General features: G+C 43.8%; 1 protein-coding gene across 1 annotated transcript; it reads left to right on the top strand.

Moving 5' to 3' along the window:
* Positions 1-5,058: 5,058 nt before the first annotated feature.
* LOC137839033 (pathogenesis-related protein 2) lies at positions 5,059-6,058 on the top strand. The gene is made up of 2 exons (XM_068648160.1): positions 5,059-5,532; positions 5,636-6,058. The coding sequence occupies exons 1-2, from the start codon at positions 5,352-5,354 to the stop codon at positions 5,920-5,922; spliced, it is 468 nt and encodes a 155-aa protein (XP_068504261.1). The 5' UTR covers positions 5,059-5,351; the 3' UTR covers positions 5,923-6,058.
* Positions 6,059-23,981: the final 17,923 nt, after the last annotated feature.

The following is a 23,981-nucleotide window of genomic DNA, read 5'->3' as shown; positions in this document are numbered from 1 at the left end:
AGAGAAGATTTTGAGGTCTTTAACTCCCAGATTTGAACATGTTGTTGTCGCAATTGAAGAGGCCAGTGCTATTTCAAAAATGACAGTAAGATTATTGTCCGTTTCCCTACGAGCACATGAGCTGCGGATGAATGACAATAAGATTGAAATATCAATTGAACAGGTTTTACAAGCACAAACCTCAATTGGTAGCTCCTATCATAAACACGGTAGTTCACGAGGCAAAGGATGGGGACGTGGTGGTAGTTATTCCAGCAAAGGTCGTGGTGGCCAGAATCATGGAGGTGCCGAGCAAAACAACATTGATTCCAATCACATTCCAAGTTCAAATAACTCTTGGCGCGGAGAACGTGGTCGCAGAGGACAAGGAGACATTTATAATAAATAAAATGTGGAGTGTTATAAAGATGAATCTTTTCTCAATCCTCCAACAGAGCTAAACCAGATTGAACATGCACCGATCTGATTCAACTGAAACTCACCAGTAAAGCATGCGTCTACTAGTTTAATCAATACCCACTTTGTTCCATGCGTATACTCCATGGGAATGCTTACCTCCTCTCCCTTGAATCATGCGCCCAAGAAATTAATTAGAACAATGCGAACTAACTAAGAAACCAAAGTTTAAGATAAGGAAAACTCTCAATCATGCGTTCAAGTACAACCTCTCACAAAAACCAGTTTTCCAAGATATTAGACAATAAAAACAACTGCTATAGAGAATTAAAAATCGAAACTTTTATTGAACAAAACCTCAGAACTCAATGGGGAATTACAAAAGAATCAACCAAAAAGGTTTAGCCTTCCATGCGGAGCCAAAACAAAAGAATTACTAAGAAGAAAATAAACTAAGAAAACCCTATGAAGCTCTCTCTTTTCTCCTTGATGCTTGTGTCCTTTTATAGGCTTTTCTGCTCCAAGGATCTTGAGAGAATATTTTGTTAACCGTTTCCAAGTTTCTATCTTTCTAGAATTCTTGTATTTTGCAGAAGATTTGCTTCCAATTCTGTTTCTGAGATATTGTAGATTTTATTTTCTCTTTCTTCTCCTCAGAATTTGTTTCCTGTTTTGGTTCAAGAAGCAATTTGGACTTTTGCATATTTGGCCCATTCACAAAGGTAGATGCTTCCTCCGGATAATTTACTCTAAAAACACAAAATTAACAATAATAATAGTTAAGGCCCAAATAAACCCAATTATAAGAATATTAATTAAAACAATCAGACTTGGTATTTGGATACATGTTGCACGAATCATATTTGTGGTCAGAAAGAGTTGTTTGCAGATTTGGATGACTCATTTCGCACACAAGTGAAATTCGGTGATGGCAGGTTCGTTCCGGTGACTGGAAAAGGGCAAATTCTTATTACATTGAAGAATGGTAATCACAGGTACATCTATGATTACCTGATATGAAAAGTAATCTGTTGAGTATGGGACATTGGGTCGAAAAGGGTTACGTGATGCACATAGTTGAAAATAAACTCTCAATTTTTTATAGAAAATGTAATTTGATTCTTACAATCTTTTTATCAAAAAACTACATGTTTCTGGTAGATATTCATATGGGTGATTTCAAGTGTTTGAATGTAATAGTGAATAATGAATCGTGGTTATGGCATTTACGCTTTGGGCACTTAAATTTTCAGAGTTTGGAAAATCTCTCCAAACGAAATTTAGTGAATGGTTTACCCCATATTCATCACCCTGATCAATTGTGTGAGGCCTGCAATTTTGGAAAGAATCACAGGATACCATTTGTTAAGGAGCCTTGGCATGCAAAATTTCCTTTGGAGCTTGTTCATACAGATGTTTGTGGCCTGATGAACATATCATCAATTGGAGGTAATAAGTATTTTTTAACCTTTATTGATGATTTTTCAAGGAAAACCTGGATTTATCTATTGAAAAGCAAGGAGGTATTCCACTGCTAAAGCATTTGTTGAAAGATAGAGTGGCAGACTAATTAAGATGGTGCGTAGTGATGGAAGGGGTGAGTACAAATCTAATAAGTTCAAGAGGCATTATGAAGAACTTGGGTTGCAGCATAACATAACATGTCCCTACACACCCCCAACACAACGGAGTTACCAAGAGAAAGAATAGAACAATCATGGACATGGCGAGGAGCATGCTTAAAGCAAAAGGTATGCAAATAATTTTTGGGCTGAGGTCGTAACATGTGCGGTTTATTTGATAAACAGATCACCTAGTCGGAGTGTTCCTAACACAACTCCGATTGAGGCATGGAGCGGATTCAAACCCAATGTGCAACATTTGAAGGTATTTGGGTCAATTACTTATGCTCATGTCCCCAAGGCAGCAAGATCGAATTTTGATGATAAGGCAGAGAAGACCATTTTCATTGGATATAAGCATGGGGGATACAAACTGTACAATCCAATGATAAAGAAGGTGATTATTAGTCGTGATGTTACATTTGCCGAAGATGAAGAATAGCAATGGAATGCAGCAACTAAAATGGATTCGAAAAAACGATATATTTACGTTTTGAACGATGATGTGGAAGATGGAGTCACTCTTGAAGCACCTACAGTTCAACCTGAAGCTGTAGTTCAACCTGAAGTTGCAACTCCAATTGCAACTATGATGGAGCGACCAAGAAGGCAGCAACGACAACCTGTACACCTTCAAGATTCCGAAGTAAATCTTGATGATGAAGTTGATGACAATGGAGATTTAGTTCACTTTGATTTTCTTGCAGAATCAGAACCTGTGAGACTTGTAGATGCCATTCAACACACCAAATGGCAAGAGGTTATGAATGAAGAATTTATGGCGATTGAGAAAAACAATACATGGCAGCTCACTGATCTTCCAAAAGGACACAAAGCAATTGATTTTGGTCTATTTTACTCTTCATCTAAGAAGATTGAGATCCTCGAATACTCATACAGTGATTGGGGTGGAGATCCAAACGAGAGGAAGAGCATTAGTGGTAATTGTTTTATGATCGAAAAGACTGCTGGCTTGTGGTCATCAAAGAAACAGTCAATTGTTGCATTATCTACTTGTGAAGCTGAGTATGTAGCAACAGCAGCAAGTACTTGTCAATCAGTTTGGTTTAGAAATATCATGACTCAAATTGGTTTTAATCTAGATGTTCCAATTAAGATTTATGTTGACAATGTATCTACAATTAATCTTGCAAAAAATCTGGTTTTTCATCAAAAAATTAAACACATTGATATTCGATATCACTTCCTGCGAGACCAAGTTGGGAAGAACATGATCAAATTGGAATACTGCAGATCAGAATATCATATTGCAGATATTTTCACTACGACATTGAAGATCGATGCTTTCATCAAGTTAAGAGATCTGTTGGGCATGAAGGTTGTTCCAAATCAGAATTAAGGGAGGATGATGGTTATTAATTCAGATTTTATTATTATTAATTTTCATTTTATTACCCTTAAACTATTTGATCGTTATTATTGCATTAATGATCAATTTACAGGGTTGTTAGTATTCCTATTTTACAGCTTCCAGTAATTATAATAGTTCAACAGTTTTGCAATTTAGTGTAATTACGTTCAATCAGTTTCAACAACCTTTTGTCTTGTGTTATTTTCTTTCAATTAGTTCCTACACTGTATGCATTGTATGTGCATCATCACATAGGGGCAGTGGGCGTAGGTCTTTGCCTGGCTCAATACAAGCGTCATTCAGGCGAAGATTGAAATCTGCAACTTACTAATTTTCACTATGTTAAATTATTATTTTCTATGGAAAAAATATAAAGGAGTGTAGGAAAGTTATGCTCCCTGGAAAATTGGAGAGATGTTTAGGAATGGAACTTCGGAGTTACAGAAATTTGTTATTTAAGTTTTAAGTTTAAATTATAGCTCTTCAGGATGTGTGAGAGTAATTGGAGTTTATTTGAAATTGCAATTCAAGTTGATGAATTTATTTAAGATTTTTAATTTTCTTAATTTGTTTTATAGATTTACTAAAATTTTATATTTAATTATAGTTTCATAAAAAAATTAAAAATTGTTTGCACCAGAAGTATAAAGTAGTTAAAAAAATTACCAATATTAGTTGTGGGGTCGTTTTTAAAATAATAATAAAAGCTATTAAACCATAAAATCATATGAATGTAATAAAAAACCATCAAATCACTTGTAAAGACGTAATAAAAATTAAATAAACAACGTGATAGAAAATTTTAGTGAAAACTATTTCATAAATATGAGGAATAAATTTTAAAAATATTAGATAGGGATTTATAATATTAATTTAAAATAAAAATATTTATTGAAAATATATACGGTATAAAATTATGAAAACAATTTAGTATAAATATATTTAATACTACTTTTCTGTAATGGTACTTTCTGGAAACTGGTTAATAAAAATTCTCCAATTTCTCTTTGAACAGCTACAAGACATTTCTTATATAAAAGAAACAGCATCTAGAAGACGTCTAACAAAAGCATCACACTCATTCCGTCAAAGGGATAATTTGAGTGCCATTTTATTAATTACATAAACCATGTCAATATATTATTAATTGTAGGACATGAAGACTGAAAAGTATTATTCCAATTGTATAAAGAATAAAATATTATTTTTAGAGAAAAATAAAAATTGAATATATAATTTATATCTTAAAAAAATTATTATAAATTAAAAAAAGATTATTTTAAGTAAGCCATAAACTAAAATAATTATTATTATATAATACAAAATTAAGAGTGTGTTACAATAGCATATATCCTATTTTTTTAAAACTTTACTTACACCTACCTCTGTTTTTTTCATTAAAAGTATACATATAATGTTTTTAAAATTTTAAGGAGATGTAAATATATATAAAAATAGATAATAATGTAACGTATTAAAGAAATTACATGAAATTTAAAGAAAACGAAATTTCTATAATGTAAGAAAACATGAGAGTGTATTAACATAATTCCCTGCCAAATTACCGATTTCCACAAATACAGCAAACTGTCGCAATCGTTGATCGTTGAAACTGACGTGTTCTTTGATTTTGAAAGTTTTTAGTCACAAAATTTGACAAACACAAAAGGATAAAAGTGATAATAGAAAAAATAAGAAAGAATGATACACGATGACATACTGCCTCTGAAGAAGATTGTTTATTCAGAGAGAGATAATGGTGGTAAACAAAGAACCGCCACGAATAGCCTAACAACCTTGTTTCAGCAGTGAGAAGCTTCAAACTTTGATGTCTTATGCTACCAAATGCTATGAGCTATGCATTCTGCTTATAAATAGAGGTCAGTCCTCTGCCAAATACACACACTCCTTGATATTATATATTCTTCCATTCCATTCCATCTCATTAGATTCCATTCATCATGGCTGTTTTCACCTTCGAAGACCAAACCACTTCTCCCGTGGCTCCAGCTACCCTTTACAAAGCTCTTGTGAAGGACGCCGATAACATCGTCCCAAAGGCCGTTGATTCCTTCAAGAGTGTTGAAATCGTTGAGGGCAACGGTGGCCCCGGAACCATCAAGAAGATCTCTTTCCTCGAGGGTACCATTTCATTCATCTTCTATATATTTTGTGTATGTGCATTGCATTGACAGAACAACATATAAAATAAACTAACTGTGAATTGTGAATTGTGAATGGACAGATGGGGAGACAAAGTTTGTGTTGCACAAAATAGAAGGAATAGATGAGGCAAACTTGGGATACAGCTACAGCATAGTTGGAGGTGCTGCCTTGCCAGAGACTGCAGAGAAGATCACAATCGACTCCAAACTCAGTGATGGGCCCAACGGAGGATCAGTTGTAAAGTTGAGTATAAAATACCACAGCAAAGGAGATGCTCCACCCAATGAAGATGAGCTCAAAACTGGCAAAGCCAAGAGTGATGCTCTTTTCAAGGTCATCGAGGCTTACCTTTTGGCCAATGCTTGAATTATTACCAACGTCTTCTTTATCTTATAAACGTAACACTGTCTTTCCTTTCTTATTTTTATTTTCTCCTGTTGGGAAACATTTCCCATATCTTTGTCCATCAATAAATTATAATAAATCAAAGCAAATTTTATAACTTTTTTATGTTAACTGCAAGTTTAATTCAATGTCGTTTTATTAGTTAAATTAAGATAGTGCATAAACAGTTTACATAGTAAAAGAAATACGTGTTTGATCCCTAACATGCACAAAAAATTATCCAATCACTCATGATCATAGATAATAAATAATATTATTTTTAATTCCAAATCAGATTAAAAACTATTAAGTGAAAATTGTAGAAATTATATTTTCTTATTTAAATCTAACAAGGAGTCTATCATATAGACCATTGAGAGTGTCAGGAATACATCTATTGAGTGCAAAGATATTTGAATTTAATATAGAAATTTCCTAAAGGCAAATAAGTGTACTTAGTACATTATGAGTAAGTATACATTTCATAAATTAGTATAAAACTTAATTTAACATTTTCATAAATTAGTATAAAACTTAACAGTTCTACACACTTCCAGATTTAAATGATCAGTAACAAATATATTTGGTGTAGACCTTAATTCTGGAAAGCAAATTTCAATCATTTTGAAAGCAGTTTTAAAAGAATAAGGATCCTCAACAAGATTGTTTAATTGAATAAGATTGTTTAATTGAATTTTGAAACTTGTATTACTCATTCAAAGATTACAGATTTAGTGATTTTTTTAAGCAAGATAAAGATTTTATAAGAATCTTGAAGAACAATATATGATTTAGTCCAATTATAGTTAAAACAACAGATTCAATTTTAAAACAACAAATTCATTTTATTGCAGATTATCATATTTCAGATTTAATTGCAGTAATCAAGAAGAGAGAAAGGCACACACAGTTCTATACTGGTTCACTCAGCAAGAGTTGCATCCATTCCCACCTTATACCAAGATGGATTCCACTAATGCAAAGCAATCTTTACAAAAACACCACTTAGTTCTTGAACCTTCCAAGAACCAAGATCACAAGCTGAAAAATTCTATTTCAGCAGCACACTAACTTCTAGAAACCAAATTAAGAAGTACAATTACAAACACCTTTACAAAGAGAAATTATAGGAAAGAAAACACCTGGATTGTAGATACAAGAGTTCAAAAATAGGACCCTCACAATTTCAACACTTTGATAGAACCTTTAATCTTTAACCAAAAGTCACCAGCAAAAGTGCACTTGAAGTTTTTAAGAAAAACTTTCAAAAACTAAAGCGAATTTCAAACTCTCACTGAAAGCACTTGAAAACTGTATGCAAATCGTGATTGCAAGGTGTGCTTTGACTTGAGATCAACCCCTTCTTTTATAGGTTTAAAATCAAAACACATTTAAAAAAAAATAATTAAGAACTGTTATAAAAAAAATAGATTGAAGTTCAAAAGACCATATTGTTTTTTGAAAATACACATGGTGGTAACATGACCACTTTCAGATTAGTAGATAACGGTAATTGTGAGCAAAACTGAATTTGGAATCCAAACTGAATTTTTGAAAAAGCTTAACAGTTTTGCACCAATACAAAAGAATCAATTGTTTTGTCAAAGAACAGATTGATTTTTATGCAGTAAACTAGTTTTTGAAAAAACTTGAAACAAATTTTGAAAATACTTTGTAAGAAACACTTTTGCTTGAGCTCATCACTATGGTTATGAGATATAAGGTAGATCATAATGCAAAAGGCTATTTAAACAACCTCTAACCTAACAAGGACCATGGACACATGTACATCAGCCTTTAAGAAGATTTTCTTCATCAAACACTTTCTTTATCCAAGTTGAGTAGAGTCTTCATCTATCTTCAACACAATTTTCACCATCATCACATAGCAATCGTCGCTTTCTCCTCCTCTTCTTCTCCTTAGTCTTTGTTTTTCACTTTTCTTTCCTTTATTTTTCAAGTTCGTCTAACTGTGGGGAACCAGAGAATGTGGAAGGTGTCATCGAAGGAGAAGACTTGGACGGTTAAGGGGAGGTGTTCACGAAGCTCCAGGAACAAGTACCTGAGGTTGGGGACTTTGGCTCAGCTTCACTACTCCAAGCCTTTAGGTTCGACTTTTGTTGCAGGAAGATGTTGTTGCATCAATCTCGGGAAGAAGAGAGTGGCAATGTTGCATGAGAGGAAGAGTGTGAAGCACTACAAAAAAAACATGTAAGTTGTGGCGGTTTTAATATGGCGGTTATTAAAAACTGTGACAATTATCTGTATAATACGATAGATTAACAAGCGCCACATCTTCCATTTAAAATATGTCATTTACAATCGCCATTTTATGAAAGTAGACCACCCTTCCCCATTTTTCGTTCCCTCTAGAGCATTTATCTTTTTCCCAAAAATAATTTTCCCCATTCCCTCCATAACATTACTCTTTTTCCTCCAAATATAATTTCCCCCTAAACATTGTATTTGACAAATCTTTGAAGCTTGTGAAACCCTCTCATCTCTTCTTTTTTGAAACCTTCACACAAACTCGCACTCTGTAATCGTCAACCCTATGCAACCACGCTCATTCCCCTCTTCCTTTCTCATCCCATTCATCAATCCCCGCCAATATTCCCCCTCTTAAGATATCCAATAGCGCCCCTATCACTCAAACTTTGATTTCCTCTCCCAACCCTCCTTCTGCCCCCTTTAGTCCCTCGTGCCACCAACATGTCGCCACTTCCACCATCCTTGAGTGCGACAAATTTGATACTTCCACCGTCAACTCTGCCTTTAATCGTTGGGTTAACTTTTAGGTTCATATTGTTGCTGATCTTCCTTCCCCTACTTTCAACCTTATGATTCCATATACACATATATGTGGTATTAGGGAACTTGTTTAGATTCTTCCTCTAAGAATCAAAAAATGCAAAAGTTTAACCCAATTAAGTTTTCAAAATTTTAAAATATTTGTCTTTTATCATTTTTAGTTGTTTTATGATTTATGTGCATTAAAAAACACAACCTATTAAAACAACACAACCCATTTTAAAAAAACACAAAAAAATGAAAATAATAGGGTTTACCCTTAGAAATAATGGGGGTTTTGAAAACCTCTGAAAATAAGAAAACCCCCAAAAATAATGGCGATTTTGGAAAACTTCGGGAAATAATGGGGGTTTGGAAAACCCCTGGAAGTAACGGGGATTCAGAAAACCCCTGGAAGTGACGGGGGTTCAGAAAACCTCTGATCCTGCCTGTTGACCAAAACGCTGGAGCCCTGCCTCGTCAAACTTGGATCGACTTCTGCGCCGTGTTAGCCTCCGTCCTTCACCGCGATCCACCTCAAGAACCTGCAAAAGACGAAACGGCGCCGCTGCGGCCAATCACGCTCCGACGCCCAAGTCAGCGACTGAACCACCAATTACTTAAGAAAAACTCAAGAACTCTAAGGAACCGTGACAAGTTCTCTCTCAGCGTACTCTCGTTCTCGCAGTTGTAAAGAAGTAATCTAAAACGCGTGCGTACCTCAGAAGTTCGTTGGAAACTCTTATATACCTGCGCACTTTCTCTCTCCAGACAGTTACACTTCTGGACACGTGGGTCGCATCCAGCTGTACACGTGTCACCATCTGGAGCATCCTTGACTTGGGCGCCACTTCTTACTCTTCAGGTTTTTTGGCTAAGTTACTTATGCATGATACACTCAGTGCATAGATGCCTTGGAGCGTGATCTCTTCTGGATGGCGAGTTCGGGTGCCTTCGTACACACCTTCCCTGTGGTCTCGCCGGCCGCCTTCATGATCTGCCCTACCTGCTTCACCGTATATGTTCAAGTAAGTTGTCTCCCGAGCTCATCCTCTGGCCAGCTGGGAAATGACTATCAGCCTTCATCTTCGGCGATGTCCTTGTTTCGGCGATCTCTAATCACTTGGTTGCCTGGGTTCACATCTGGCGACTTCATCTTCAAACCGGTGACTGCCGGTTTAGGTATGCTGGAGATCGGAGCACGCCAACTTAATAGCTGGCGACTACACGAGCCCCCCCCCCTGACTTCCTTCCCTTCTGCTAGCCAGGTGTCCCGTTTAACACGCCTTTATAATAGCTCGATGCCACGTCAACACTTCCGACAGGGCGGTACACAAGCCCCCCAGTCTTAAGCGAAGACTTGTCCAGCGAAAAGACTAAAGGAGTGACGTCACTACCGATCTACGTGGCGCTGGCGCAGAATTCCAAACGTTTGTACTTTCTGCTTTCCTGACGCTCCACCAAACACTCTCCCAATCGTCCGACACGTGGCTTCATCAACGGTTGTCTTTAGTTGTCGTTTGCGCTTCCAAAAATCATTTGAAAAACCCGTAAACCCATTTCCCTTCTACTGTTCCATCACCTCTTTGCCTTCTCAAACGCTCTGAGTTTCTTCTGCAAAAACCCACGACGCTCTTCAACCTTCTGAATCCTCAACTTCCTTCAGCATTCTTCTGATCATCGAAAGGTACTCCCTTTACTTCTCCTGTTAAGTTTTTCTGCATTTTAACCGATTCGCATCATCCATTAACTGTCTGGTGCATACGTTGTGGGTTGTTTTCCTCTGTTTCTCCCTTCTTGTAACTTAGGGCTTCGTCTCCATTACAACGAACTTTGGTTCGTTCGTTTTTCACCCTTCCTTCACAATCGAGTCAACCTCTGCAACCTTCGCTCACCTTTCCCTTTCTTTTTCCTTTGCAGTTTCCGCGATGGCTCGTTCAAAGATCACCCCGAATCCTCCTCCCTCGTCACGAAACCCTCCATCTCAAGCTCATAACCCACCGCGAGCACCTGGTGCTTCCTCCTCCCAGGCTGAGAGGACTGCAACCTCTCATCCCAACCTTGCTCAGACAACTCCACCCATCGCCGGAGGTGCCTCCATTCCTTCCCCCGACTACAAGAAGCTATACCCATGGGCCACCTCGACCCTGCTGAAGGAGACTTCTTCAGTAAACTCTGCCGGGGCAGTGCTTCGATTAAAGAAAGGGGACGAGCCCCACCTGTTGTTCCACAAGGAGCACGATGATAAACTAACCGTGCTGCCTTGTCCCCCCGATGTGCCGGTCTGTGCAGACGACAAAGGGAACAACGGCGGGTTGTTCTGCTTTGTGTACACCACTTTATTCAAGAAGGTGAAACTTAGGTTTCCCTTTACTCGTTTCGAAAGGGAGCTACTAACCGAGCTCGACATCGCCGCCGCCCAGCTCCATCCCAACAGCTGGGCATTCGTGCGGCCTCGGTAGACGTGTTCCTCTTTCTGTTCGAGGCCAAGAACCCTGGGGATCGTCTTTGGGTAAGCTTGAACGGGATTGCTGGGAGGTCGATCCTCTCTATCTTCCAGCAATCCTACAAGGATTGGAAAGGCAAATTTGTCCAAGTGCGCCAAAACGACCAGGACGCTTCGCTGCTCGACGGCTTCCCCCTGTACTGGGTAAACAAAGGAAACAAAGACTCCAACGGAAGCTTCAGGAAGCCAAGAAGCCCTGACAACATGGGCGATTTGGACAAGGACTTGTGCCTTTTCTGGAAAAGCGTGGCAGACGCTAACATCACCTTCCTCACCACCGCGCTCATCTCCTTCGAGTTCTTCGAAGACCAACTCGAGGCTCGTATAGGTTAGTGCCTATTTCGACGCTTAAGTCTTTGCCCTGCGCTGCACCTCTGTTAACTGTTGCTGGGTGCCTTGTCTGTTGTGCACAAGACTTGGTTTTTATTTTCTGCATCACTTGTTTGCCTCATTTGCATATCTACCCATGTATTCATCTTTCTCTTTGGGCTGACCTTTTGTATTATGCAGATCTCATGTTGGGCAAAGGAAAACTGGCGGAATTGAGGGCGCTCGCCCGAGCCCATGGGTTGGCGTCGAGCTCCCAGACTGTGCCCAACTCAGTGGTGGAGATCGCCGCTGCCCAGGTCAAATCGCCCCCTAAAGGCCCAGCTCCTTCAGAGGCCCTGCCCGCCCCACAACGCAAAAAACTCGTCCTCAGGAAGCCAAAGAGGAAAACCCCTCAGGTGGTTCATGAGGATGAAGAAGAAGACGATGAGGCGACTGAGGACGGTCTCATCACGAAAAGGAGGAGGGTGGCGCCTTCTTCACTACCTGCTTCACCTCCTCTTCCAACATCAACACCGTCCTCACCACCAGCTCCCACGCCAACACCGCCTTCTCCGCCAGCTGCAACACCGCCGGTTCAAGCAGTTCCCTTGGCGGCTGCACTCCCCGTGATTGAGGCTACTGAGCCTAACTTCATGGAGAACCCCCCAAGCGCCTCCACGCCATTTGTATCTGCTGGAGGGGTCCTCCTTCAACCGCCTCAATCGCCGAAACTGCGGCAGGTGGGGATGAAGGGGCTCACAACTCACCCATCATCATCACCGAGTCCCCCTCGTCACCACCACGCCAAGAAGCTCCAACTCACCAACCAATTCAAGAAGGTGGTGGCGAGAACCAACAACAGGCCCCCCCAGTGCTTCCACGAGCAAACCTTTCCCTTGAGGTCAAAAGGGTGTGGGAACCCTTCTCAGCAAAACTCAAGATGATGGCAGAGGATTTCCCCTCCATCATATCAAAAGCTGTGGAGAGTTCCAGCAAGAAACTCTAGGATGACATCTCCGTGCTCCAAGAGGAAGAATCGCCTAATAAGGATCGAGGCGGAGAAGTTGTCCTGCAACCTTATGCTGGCGGAGATCGATCATTCGTGAGTGGAGGATGCTATGAGCACCGAGCTGCAGGTGGCGCGCAAGGAGGCCACCGATCTACGCCATAGGGTGCACCTCTTAGCTCAAGAGAAGATCGAGCTGGAGAGCAAGTTGGTCCCCTATCGTCTCAAGGTGGCTAGCCTGGAGGCGTCGATTAAAGCAGATGCCGCCAAGGTAGAAAACCTTGAGAAGAGGTCCGTAGATCGGGAGGTCCTCTTGGGGAAAACCGAAAAAGAGAGAGATGACACCATGGCCAAGCTCGCCGAGGCCAAAAAGGAAAACGAAGGGATCGCCGCAGAGTTGGTCCAAGTGTAGGCGGAGAACAAGAGGGTTACTGAAGACCTTCTTCAAGCTCGGGAGAGGGCTGAAGAACTAAAACAGCAGAACGAGGGGCTCAAGAAGCAGATCGAAGAACTCGAGCTGAGCTCTGCCCAGATCCTCGCTGTTGGGTTTGACGCTGCCTTGGAACAATTCGCCTGTCAGTACCCCGACTTGGATCTCTCCATGGTGTCGCTAAACAATGAAGTGGTGGATGGGAAGATCGTTCCTTCTGAAGACTAGCTGATTCCCTCCATTCACTTATTCATTTGTTTTCTCTTGCGCAAACTTCTTGTAATAACTTTCCTCCTTTTGGTACATGTAATTTGAACTGATACACTTTATTATAAAGCTTTTCTGCCTCTTCTTACAATTTCTCTGTTTGCCTTATCTCTCCTTGTACAATTTACTTCAAACGAAATTAACTTGGCAACTTCTGCGGGCGCAACTTGTCTACTTGCTGCTTAAACTACCAACTTTCGAATAACAGCATTCTAATAACTCGTAAACTTTTAAAAGCAGCGAACCTCGTCGTAAAACTATTCACTAAACAGCAAGTTTTACTTCAACTGACAGCTTAAGGCATAGCTTACCTGATCTGCTCCCTCAAATGGGCCTTTGCTCGTGCCACCGCCCGAATCTGATCGCCAGAGGGTCTTGGCGATGTAGGCTTCCTCTGGCCCTCACAACTGGGCCATTGTTCCCTCATCTGGGGGTAGAGGCACCTTTCGGATCCTTCTCTACCTCCCTGAGCTTCAGAACAAAGAACCGGGTGGCTGGGCGTTCTCTTCGAACCTACCTTAGCCACCCTCTGAACTTCTTCCACCCTTTACACCATACCTGAACTCGTTCAAGACGAGAAGGATTTTCTCTTGCCTGAACTCGCTCAACGGCGAGAAGGTCTTTAACTCGCCTGAACTCGCTCATCGGCGAGAAGGTCTTTAACTCGTGCCTCTACATTGCCCCAGGGGCTACATCTTCTCTCCCCCAGAAACACTGAGGACTTTTCGCTGGTGCCTCTGCATTGCCCAGAGGTTACATCTTCTCTCCCCTGGAAGCACTGAGGACTTTTTACTCTAACTCGCCTACACTCGCTCGACGGCGAGGAGGTCTTTATCTCTTTCTCGCCTCAAGACGCGCGAGGGCGTTGAGGTCTTTTAACTGGTGCCTCCGATCGCCTAAAGACGATGAGGACTTTAAACTTTAACTGATGCCGCCAATCGCCGAAAAACGATGGGGACTTAGAAACATTTTAGAAAGCATGCAACATAACTTCAAAACTTGCCCTAAATCACGTTCGAGTGACAAGGTTTTTTCTCTTCAAAACTTTCGCAATAACAACAAGCATGCAATCTAAACAACCTTAAACTTCGAAAACTCTTCTTTTATTGGGTGGCCTCATTAAAAACCCTCCTTAGGGAAAAAAGAGTGCCCCCTTCAAACTGTTTTAACAGAAAGCTTGCAAACTCTACGTGTTTGTTTTTACTTACAAGGCTTTTAATTGTAATATAACTTGAGGTGCGTGGCGTTCCAAGTGCGAGGAATCGCCCCTCCTTCCAACGTTTCTAAGCGGTAGGCGCCGTTCCCGAGCGTCTCGGTTATCCTGAACGGTCCCGTCCACTTAGGCGACAACTTGTTCTCCATCTCGTACTGGTGGGCCTTCCTCATCACCAGGTCGCCTTCTCCGAACTGCCTTGGCATCACCTTCGAGTTATACCTTCGTTCAATCCTTCTTTTCACTGCCTCAGCCTTCACTCTTGCCTCCTCCCTGACCTCATCCAGCAAATCCAGATTCAGCCTTCTTTCCTCATTCGAGTCTTCCGCTACAAAGTTCTGGAATCTCGGCGAGCTCTCTTGGATTTCCACTGGAATCATTGCGTCGCATCCATAGACCAGGCTGAATGGGGTCTCATGGGTTCCTGACTGCTCGGTGGTGTGGTACGCCCAGACTAAATGGGGTACCTCCTCAGCCCAACTTCCTTTGGCTTTCTCTAGCCTTCTCTTCAAACCTCTTAGCAACACCCGATTGGCTGACTCTACTTGGCCATTCGTCTGAGGGTGCTTGACAGATGCAAATACTTGTTGAATTCCCACCCCTTCGCACAGCTTCTTCAACAGGTGACTTGCAAACTGAGTCCCGTTGTCCGACACCAGGCGCTTGGGCACACCAAATCGGCACACAATGTTCTTCCACACAAAACCCTCGATCTTGTGTGCGGTGATCTGGGCCACTGGTTCTGCTTCGATCCACTTGGTGAAATATTCAATCGCCACCACCAAGTACTTCATCTGCCTGATCGCCAGCGGGAATGGTCCCAGGATGTCGATCCCCCATGTATGAAACGGCCAAGGGCTGTAAATCGACTTCAACTCCTCGGGAGGCGCCTTGTGCCAATCGGCGTGCTGCTGACATTGCTTGCAGCACTGCGCATACTTCTTGCAGTCTTCTCTCATTGTTGGCCAGTAGTAACCTGCACGGAGAGTCCTTGCGGCCAGAGCTCGACCCCCGACGTGGCTTCCACATATCCCTTCATGGAGCTCTGCCATGATTCTCATACATTTCTCTCCGTGCACACTTTCCAGGAGTGGGTGAGTGAACCCAAACCTGTACAACTCGCCATCAATCATCGTGAACTTGCTGGAGTTCTTCTTTATCTTCCTGGCCTCCGTCGGATCCAGCGGGAGAAGGCCATCCGCCAGGCATCGCTTGTACTGTGTTACCCAGGTGTCTGGCTCATGGGTAGCGCAGACCTGTGCCAAGTTCACCTCCTCTCCCCGACGTGCCCTTATTCGAGGCGATCTCAAGGTCTCCTGAGTCAAAGACCTGTGACTCCTCGCCGCTCTCTCCGTCGACTTGCTTATTTGAAGAACCAGGTGATCTGCCACGAATGCCCTGGGCGTCTTCAGAGTTTCTTGGATCACCGTCCTCTGCCTATCCCCCTTGCCCGAACTGGCGAGCTTAGCTAGCAAGTCTGCTCGAGCATTCTGCTCTCTGGGCACATGCACCACTTCAAAGGAGACAAAGGAACTCCTCAACTCCTGCACATACTCCAGGTAAGCCACCATTTGTGGATCTTTGGCCTGGAACTCGCCTGTTACTTGTCCCGTGACCAACAGCGAATCACTCTTAGCCATTAACACCCTAGCCCCCATCTCCTTGGCCAGCAAGATACCGGCGATCAGCGCCTCATATTCTGCTTGATTGATGCTGGCCTTGAAGGCAAACCTCAGGGACTGCTCGATCAGCACGCCGTTGGGCCCTTCCAAGATGACTCCAGCACCACTGCCCTGCTGGTTCGACGATCCGTCCACCGAAAGCACCCAACGAAAGTCATCCCCCTCAACTCGTGCAGCTTCTGACGAGAGCTCGACCACGAAATCTGCGAAAATCTGTCCCTTAATCGGACCTCGGGGCTCATACTTGATGTCAAACTCCGACAGCTCCACCGCCCACTTCACCATCCTCCCAGCGACGTCGGGCTTCTTCAGAACCTTCTGGATGGGCAAGTCGGTCATCACCAGGATCGTGAAACTGTGGAAATAGTGGCATAACCTTCTCGCCGAAAAAACCACTGCCAGTGCAGCTTTCTCCAGGGCCTGATATCTCGTTTCGGGGCCCTGCAGCACCTTACTAACAAAATAGATAGGCCTCTGGACCTGATCTTGGTCTTGGGCGAGCACAGCACTTACCGCCCTCTCAGTCACAGCAAAATACAACCTGAGAGGGGTCCCTATCAGCGGTTTGCACAAAACCGGCGGGCTCGCCAGGTACTCCTTAAGCTTGACGAAGGCTTCTTCACACTCCTTCGTCCAGGCAAATTTGTTATTCCGCCTTAAACACTGGAAATACGGATGGCCCTTCTCTCCACTAGCCGACACGAAACGAGACAGGGCGGCCATCCGACCCGTGAGCTGCTGCACCTCCTTCACGGTTGCCGGGCTCCTCATCGCCAAGATGGCGGCACACTTATCAGGGTTGGCTTCTATTCCTCTCTCAGTTAAGAGGAACCCCAAGAACTTCCCAGCCTCCACGCCAAAGATGCACTTCTCGGGATTCAGTTTTAACCTGAACTTGGCGATCGTAGTGAACAACTCCTCCAAGTCCGCAACGTGCTTGCTCTTCTCTGGCGAGGTCACGACCATGTCATCCACATACGCTTGCACATTCCTTCCCAGCATTGGTGCAAGTACCCGATCCATCAACCTCTGGTACGTGGCCCCCGCGTTCTTCAGCCCAAACGGCATCACCTTGTAGCAGTAGCACGATCTCTCGGTCATGAAGGCAGTCTTCTCTTCATCCCTAGGAAGCATCTTTATTTGGTTGTACCCCGAGAAGGCATCCAGGAAGCTCAGCAACTTACACCCTGCAGCATTGTCGACCAGGGCATCTATACTTGGCAAAGGATATGAATCCTTTGGGCAGGCCTTGTTCAGATCAGTGAAGTCGACGCACATGCGCCACTTCCCATTGCTCTTCTTTACCAGCACGACGTTGGCCAGCCACTCAGGGTACTGCACCTCCCTGATATGGCCTGCAGTGAGGAGCTTTTGGGTTTCGTCTCTAATCGCCTGCCTCCTCTCCTCGTTGAACTTCCTTCTCCTCTGTCGTACCGTTCTGACCTGGTTGTCCATCGCCAAATGATGGCACAAGAAGTCGGGATCGATCCCGGGCATGTCCGAAGCGGACCATGCGAACGCATCCAGATGCCGCTCTATCACCTTGGCGATCTGGTCCTGGAGCTCAGCCTCCAGAGATCTTCCCAGCTTGAAGATTTTTCCCCCGATCTCCCTTTCGAGCCACTGCTCGATGGGTTTTGGTCTGGTTTCTCTGGCGATCACCGCCCTGGCGATTCCTAGCTCCCTCGCTTCCTCAGGGCGATTCCTCGCCTCTTCCTCCCGCTCGGCGCTCTCCTCCCCCGACTCAGCTTCCACCATCACCACGTCGCTTCCGGCGGTCTCTTCTATTACCGTCGGCCTGGGCTTCACACCGGGAGGCGGGGTGGTTGTCACATAACTCACGGACCTCTTGTTCTTCAGGCTATTCTCATAGCACTTCTTTGCTTCTTTCTAGTCGGATTTGATGGTGATCACCACCCCCTCCATAGACGGCAGCTTCACCTTCATGTGCCGGGTCGAAGGTATAGCGCCTATTCTGTTGAGCGTGGGTCTTCCCAGCAGAATGTTGTATGCTGAAGGAGCGTTCACGACAAGGTACTTGATTTTCTCTGTTCTTGAACCCGCCTCATCCGTAAACGTAGTCCTCAACTCAATGTACCCCCTGACCTCCACCTGGTCGCCAGCGAAACCATACAAACACCCTCCATAGGGCCTCAGCTGGTCAAGGGGTAGCTCCAACTGCGTGAAAGTCGGCCAGAACATCACGTCTGCCGAGCTTCCTTGGTCCACCAGAACCCTGTGGACCTTCCTTCCTGCCGTGATCAGCGAGATGACTATGGGGTCGTTGTCATGAGGCACAACGTCCCGAAGATCTTGCTTTGTGAACGTAATGTCCACATCCGGTGAGTGGTCCTCGAACATGTCCATCGTCATCACAGACCGCACATACTTCTTCCTCTGTGATGCGGTGCATCCACCACCCGAGAAACCTCCTGCAATGGTGTGGATTTCTCCGTGGGTAGGCATCTCGTGCTGCTGAGCCTCACCACCTGCTGGCTGGGAGCTCGACGCGCCCCCTGTCCTTCTATCCAGCAAGTAATCATTCAGGAACCCGCTCTTGACCAAGTCGTCGAGCTGGTATCCTAAAGCCAAACATGAGTCGACAGTGTGGCCAAAGCCCTGGTGGAACTCACACCAGGCGTCTGGCTTTGGTCCCAACACCTTGTCGCCCACCTTCTCAGGCGCCTTCAGTCGAGCTGATATATTGGGAATGGCGATCAGATCCGCCAACCCCATGACAAACTTATGCTTTGGTGGGCGATTGTACTCCCGACGTGCTGGTTGAGAGCGCCCTGGGCCCCTGCCCTTGTTCTTCCTTGGATCATAAGGATGGCGAGTCCTCTGATCCCTCTTGGCCGCCGCTGTCTCCAGCACCCTCTGTGGCTGGATCCTGGTCTGGGCACGTGGCCTAGCGGGGGCCACGCTTCCCCTCTTCTCGGCGACCTCGCTTTCATCGGCGATGTGGGCCACCGCAAGTCGCCTAACCTCAGCAAACGTGGCGGGGTGAGCCCTAATCAACGCCTCGCAGAAGGGTCCCGGCAGCACGCCCTTCTTGAATGCGTATACCAGCATCTCTTCGTCCTTGGCCGGCGAGCGGACCATCTGTGCCCCAAAACGATTCAAGTAGTCCCTGAGGGACTCTCCATGGTACTGCCTGATGTCGAACAGATCATAAGACACCCTAGGCGGCGCCTTGTTCACTATGTACTGCTCGACGAAGATCTTCGAAAACTGTTGGAAGTTGGTTATGTGGCCTGTGGGCAGGCTCACTAACCATTCCAGCGCTGTTCCTTGGAGTGTGCTTACGAACATCTTGCAGTACACAGCGTCCGATCTTCCTGACAGCATCATCTGCGTGTGGAAGGTGGTGAGATGTACCTCAGGATCCTCCACGCCGGTAAAAACAGCCTTCACGGGTACCACACTCGCAGGGATTGGCGTGTCTGTAATCGCCTAAGCGAAAGGCATAGGGAAAACGCGAGGCGGCGTTGACGGCGTGACCTCTTCAGCGGCTGGACGCCCTCGCTGCTCCTGAAGAGCTTGACGCAGTTCCTCAGTCACTCTGCTAAGCTCTTCATTCCTGGCCCGAGAGGCGACCAGGTCCTCGTGCATTCTCGCCTGCTCTATACGCGAGGCTTCCACATTCGCCTGCAGCGAACGCATGATTTCCACCATCTGTGCCATAGTCATGGCGCCTTCAGCAGCAACGGGCGCAACTGGACTTGAACGGTTGCTTCTCATTTTTCTCATGAAAACCTGACAGATCACAAGAGCGATGAACAACACCTTTCTCAGCGACGATCGATTCAGCGAACAATCGGTCGGAACTTCGCTAAACTCTGAAGAACTTCAAGAACACAACTTCGACAGCAAAACCTTCACAGAAACTCACGACTCCACCACAAAACCACCGCTTCTCAACGAGCTCCCGATGCACTAGCCAGAAACGCAAGCGAACAGGAAAAGCACCGAATCAACCGATTATAAACCGTGCGAACAGCAAGAAACTCCAAGAAAACCGAACGAAAGCTCAAACGAACGGTGGAAAACCTCCCGACACTGAACAAACCCAAACGAACGGTAGGAACTTCGAAAACGCCGAACCAAACTCGAACGAACGGCGGAGAATGGTTGCACCAGCACACAACCACACAGAAACTGCAGAAATCTCCAAGAACTCACGCTGTGGATGGGAACAGGTTTTACACGGCCCCACGGTGGGTGCCTGATGATCCTGCCTGTTGACCAAAACGCTGGAGCCCTGCCTCGTCAAACTTGGATCGACTTCTGCGCCGTGTTAGCCTCCGTCCTTCACCGCGATCCACCTCAAGAACCTGCAAAAGACGAAACGGCGCCGCTGCGGCCGATCACGCTCCGACGCTCAAGTCAGCGACTGAACCACCGATTACTTAAGAAAAACTCAAGAACTCTAAGGAACCGTGACAAGTTCTCTCTCAGCGTACTCTCGTTCTCGCAGTTGTAAAGAAGTAATCTAAAACGCGTGCGTACCTCAGAAGTTCGTTGGAAACTCTTATATACCTGCGCACTTTCTCTCTCCAGACAGTTACACTTCTGGACACGTGGGTCGCATCCAGCTGTACACGTGTCACCATCTGGAGCATCCTTGACTTGGGCGCCACTTCTTACTCTTCAGGTTTTTTGGCTAAGTTACTTATGCATGATACACTCAGTGCATAGATTCCTTGGAGCGTGATCTCTTCTGGATGGCGAGTTCGGGTGCCTTCGTACACACCTTCCCTGTGGTCTCGCTGACCGCCTTCATGATCTGCCCTACCTGTTTCACCGTATATGTTCAAGTAAGTTGTCTCCCGAGCTCATCCTCTGGCCAGCTGGGAAATGACTATCTGCCTTCATCTTCGGCGATGTCCTTGTTTCGGCGATCTCTAATCACTTGGTTGCCTGGGTTCACATCTGGCGACTTCATCTTCAAACCGGTGACCGCCGGTTTAGGTATGCTGGATATCGGAGCACGCCAACTTAATAGCTGGCGACTACACGAGCCCCCCCCCCCCCCCCCCGACTTCCTTCCCTTCTGCTAGCCAGGTGTCCCGTTTAACACGCCTTTATAATAGCTCGATGCCACGTCAACACTTCCGACTACCAGGGCGGTACAACCTCCATAAGTAACAAAGGTTTTACAAAACTGCTGTAAAATAATTGATCTTTCAGGGATTACTTAAAATCATCAATATTTCATTAACGACGCTAGATCTTTCAGAAGAAAAACAAACTAAGGATAACGCACTTAACGAGAGTTAAAATCCTCGAAAACGTTAAATATAACTCTTATTAAACATGTTTTTTAGTAAATAATTAAAAATAATAAAAATCATTTGTCAGTTCTTATACAAAAGAGATACAATAGAAAAATCATATGAATTTTGTCCACACATTGAGTATATCTATAATAAATTTGGTGCATATGAAATATATATTCTAACTTAAGGGTGCATTTTTTGTTTATCAGCAAATAATAAAATAAAATAAAAGAGATACTTCAGGGTATCTCAACCCGTATACAGTAACCACGACATCCAAACCAACTAAGATACTAGTTTCTTAAAATAGGAAAAGAACTCATTCAAACAATGAGTATTCCTTCCACCAACCCAAAAACCTACATAAATGGTCTAATGAAACTATTGCTTAAGGTCCCCCACAATACCACAATTCAACACTCATTATGCCACTTATGCAGCAGAACCAAGTATAATAATAAAAAGAAATGGTTATGGCAGTATCTAAGGATTTAAATCCAAAGCTCATCTACTACCTACGCAAACCTATCCATCAAAACTTTTGCCCTCCCTTCCTCCCCGTCATGATGCTCCTTATTTGTTCCAACTTCTTTGGTCGTTTTAACATCACAATTGTGGCTTAGAATCCCCCTTCCACATGCTATTTACTGATATGCAATGCCTTTGCGTTCTTCATCTTCCATGAACCAGCAACGGTCTTAGGCATCCAATATACCTCGGTGCAACTCTTTACTGCTTCTCCTTTTATTATAGAAGTGATAAAGGATTTTCCGAATTCAGCTAACTCCAGCGTCATGCATGCAGCTAGACCAAATGTGACACAGGTTGTTGAAGAAAACTGTTGGATTTCTCTAGGCTTATAAGTCAATAGTGCAACAGTTCCACCACCTAGGGAGTGCCCAACGATCTTGATTTTGAAGTAGGGGTATCGGTTATGAGCTTCAAGTAGTACAATAATGCATTGTTTTCTAATCCAACCATACCCTGGTGTGCATATCCGGAAACTATGTTGTGCTAATGAAGTGATCGAAAGAGACTGGAGTACAGAGTGCATCTGTAAAAGTGTCTTTTATGCTACGTGTTCCACGGATGAACACAATCAAACTTTTTTATTCTCTATCAAGTATAACCTTTTGCTTCTGTGTGTTCTTGTTTTCTTAGTGTCATTAAAAGGGTTGAGATACCCCTTTGTATCTCCTCTAATTTTAATTCCATTCTTTGCTGATAAAAAAAAAAAAAAAAAGTATAACCTTGAAAACGGGCTTCAGAATCCTAGTTGTTCTATTCTCATAGAGGATATCCTCCTTCTCGACTACAGGAGAACGTTTGTAGTTGCTGAAAAGCATGGCACATTCCAACATTCTCTTCAACTCATATAACTCCTTTACGAATTGGGAGCCTTTCAGTTCTACACAATCACTTCTTTCACGGCATTCACTTCCAATTGTTTTCTTACCCTTTGGCTTTAAACTTAACAGATAACCACCTTGCCAAGCCACCATCTTCGCATTGATATTCCATTAGCACCAGAACGCTTCAGAAACCAAGGCTCAAAGGCAACAACCATATAATTGTGATTGCTTAAAACACCAGAACCCTCTAACATAACCACATAAGTTTCCCATCCAGCTGAAAAAAAATACTTGCCCCCTTTCAAACCACTATCTGCCATCCTTACAACACTTTTTCCACCCTACCAACAGACTTTCTATTCAGCACTTTCCAAACCAAAGACACGTATTCCTGGAGAACCAACACCTTAACTGCTTCTGCAGTAGATTAAAAACTGGACAACATCCCACAATAACCCACACTATACCAAATCAGAACATAAAAAATTCCATCAAAATTCCATGCCAACAGCTCCAAATTTTAGATACGGAGCTCTATGTGGTACGATAAAGCACCCTATAAAAAACTACACAAGATGGGCCCTCGCTGGAAGCACCAACCAGCATCCAACGTACTGTTTACCTATCTTTACATCAGCCTCATCATCAAAACTCTCCTTTAGTCTTAGAACAAAAACGTATAACAGTCCTTCTGCTCTTGATGGCCCCTTACTGCACTCTAGTGAGCTTCTTACTAGCGGAAACCAACCACCTAGATATCTACTAAACACCCACGGGCTGAGGCCACAACTCCTCAAAAAAGCCTTCCAGCAACTTGCTTACCCTTGTGTTCTCAGTTCTGTTTTTGCACCAACACCCTAGACATGTGTTACCACCTTGTGTTTACCACATCAAAAACCAACTGCTTTAGGAAAAAAGACGAATTTTACAGCCAAAGAGTCAGTACACTCACACCACAGTGAGAAGGCACTGGTTCGGGTTCATAATTCAGTCAGAGAAAGCGTACGAGAAGCCAACTACCTTGTGTTTTAACCACAACCAGGACTGTAGTTGGGCATTATGGAAAATCTCATCAGCGTCAGGGAACCCTTCCTTGAAAACCACCAGATTCCTCTATTTCCAGATGTAGCTAATAATTGCCGCCCATAATCCTAACCACACCTGGTTTTGTTTATTAGAGAGATGGATTAAGTGGAAATTCTCCATA

The sequence above is a fragment of the Phaseolus vulgaris genome, chromosome 3, assembly GCF_051622355.1.
Source record: "Phaseolus vulgaris cultivar YP4 chromosome 3, ASM5162235v1, whole genome shotgun sequence".
NCBI classification, from domain to species: Eukaryota; Viridiplantae; Streptophyta; class Magnoliopsida; order Fabales; family Fabaceae; genus Phaseolus; species Phaseolus vulgaris.
The sequence above is the reverse complement of the archived record's forward strand: the minus strand, read 5'-3'. Positions and strand labels throughout refer to the sequence as shown.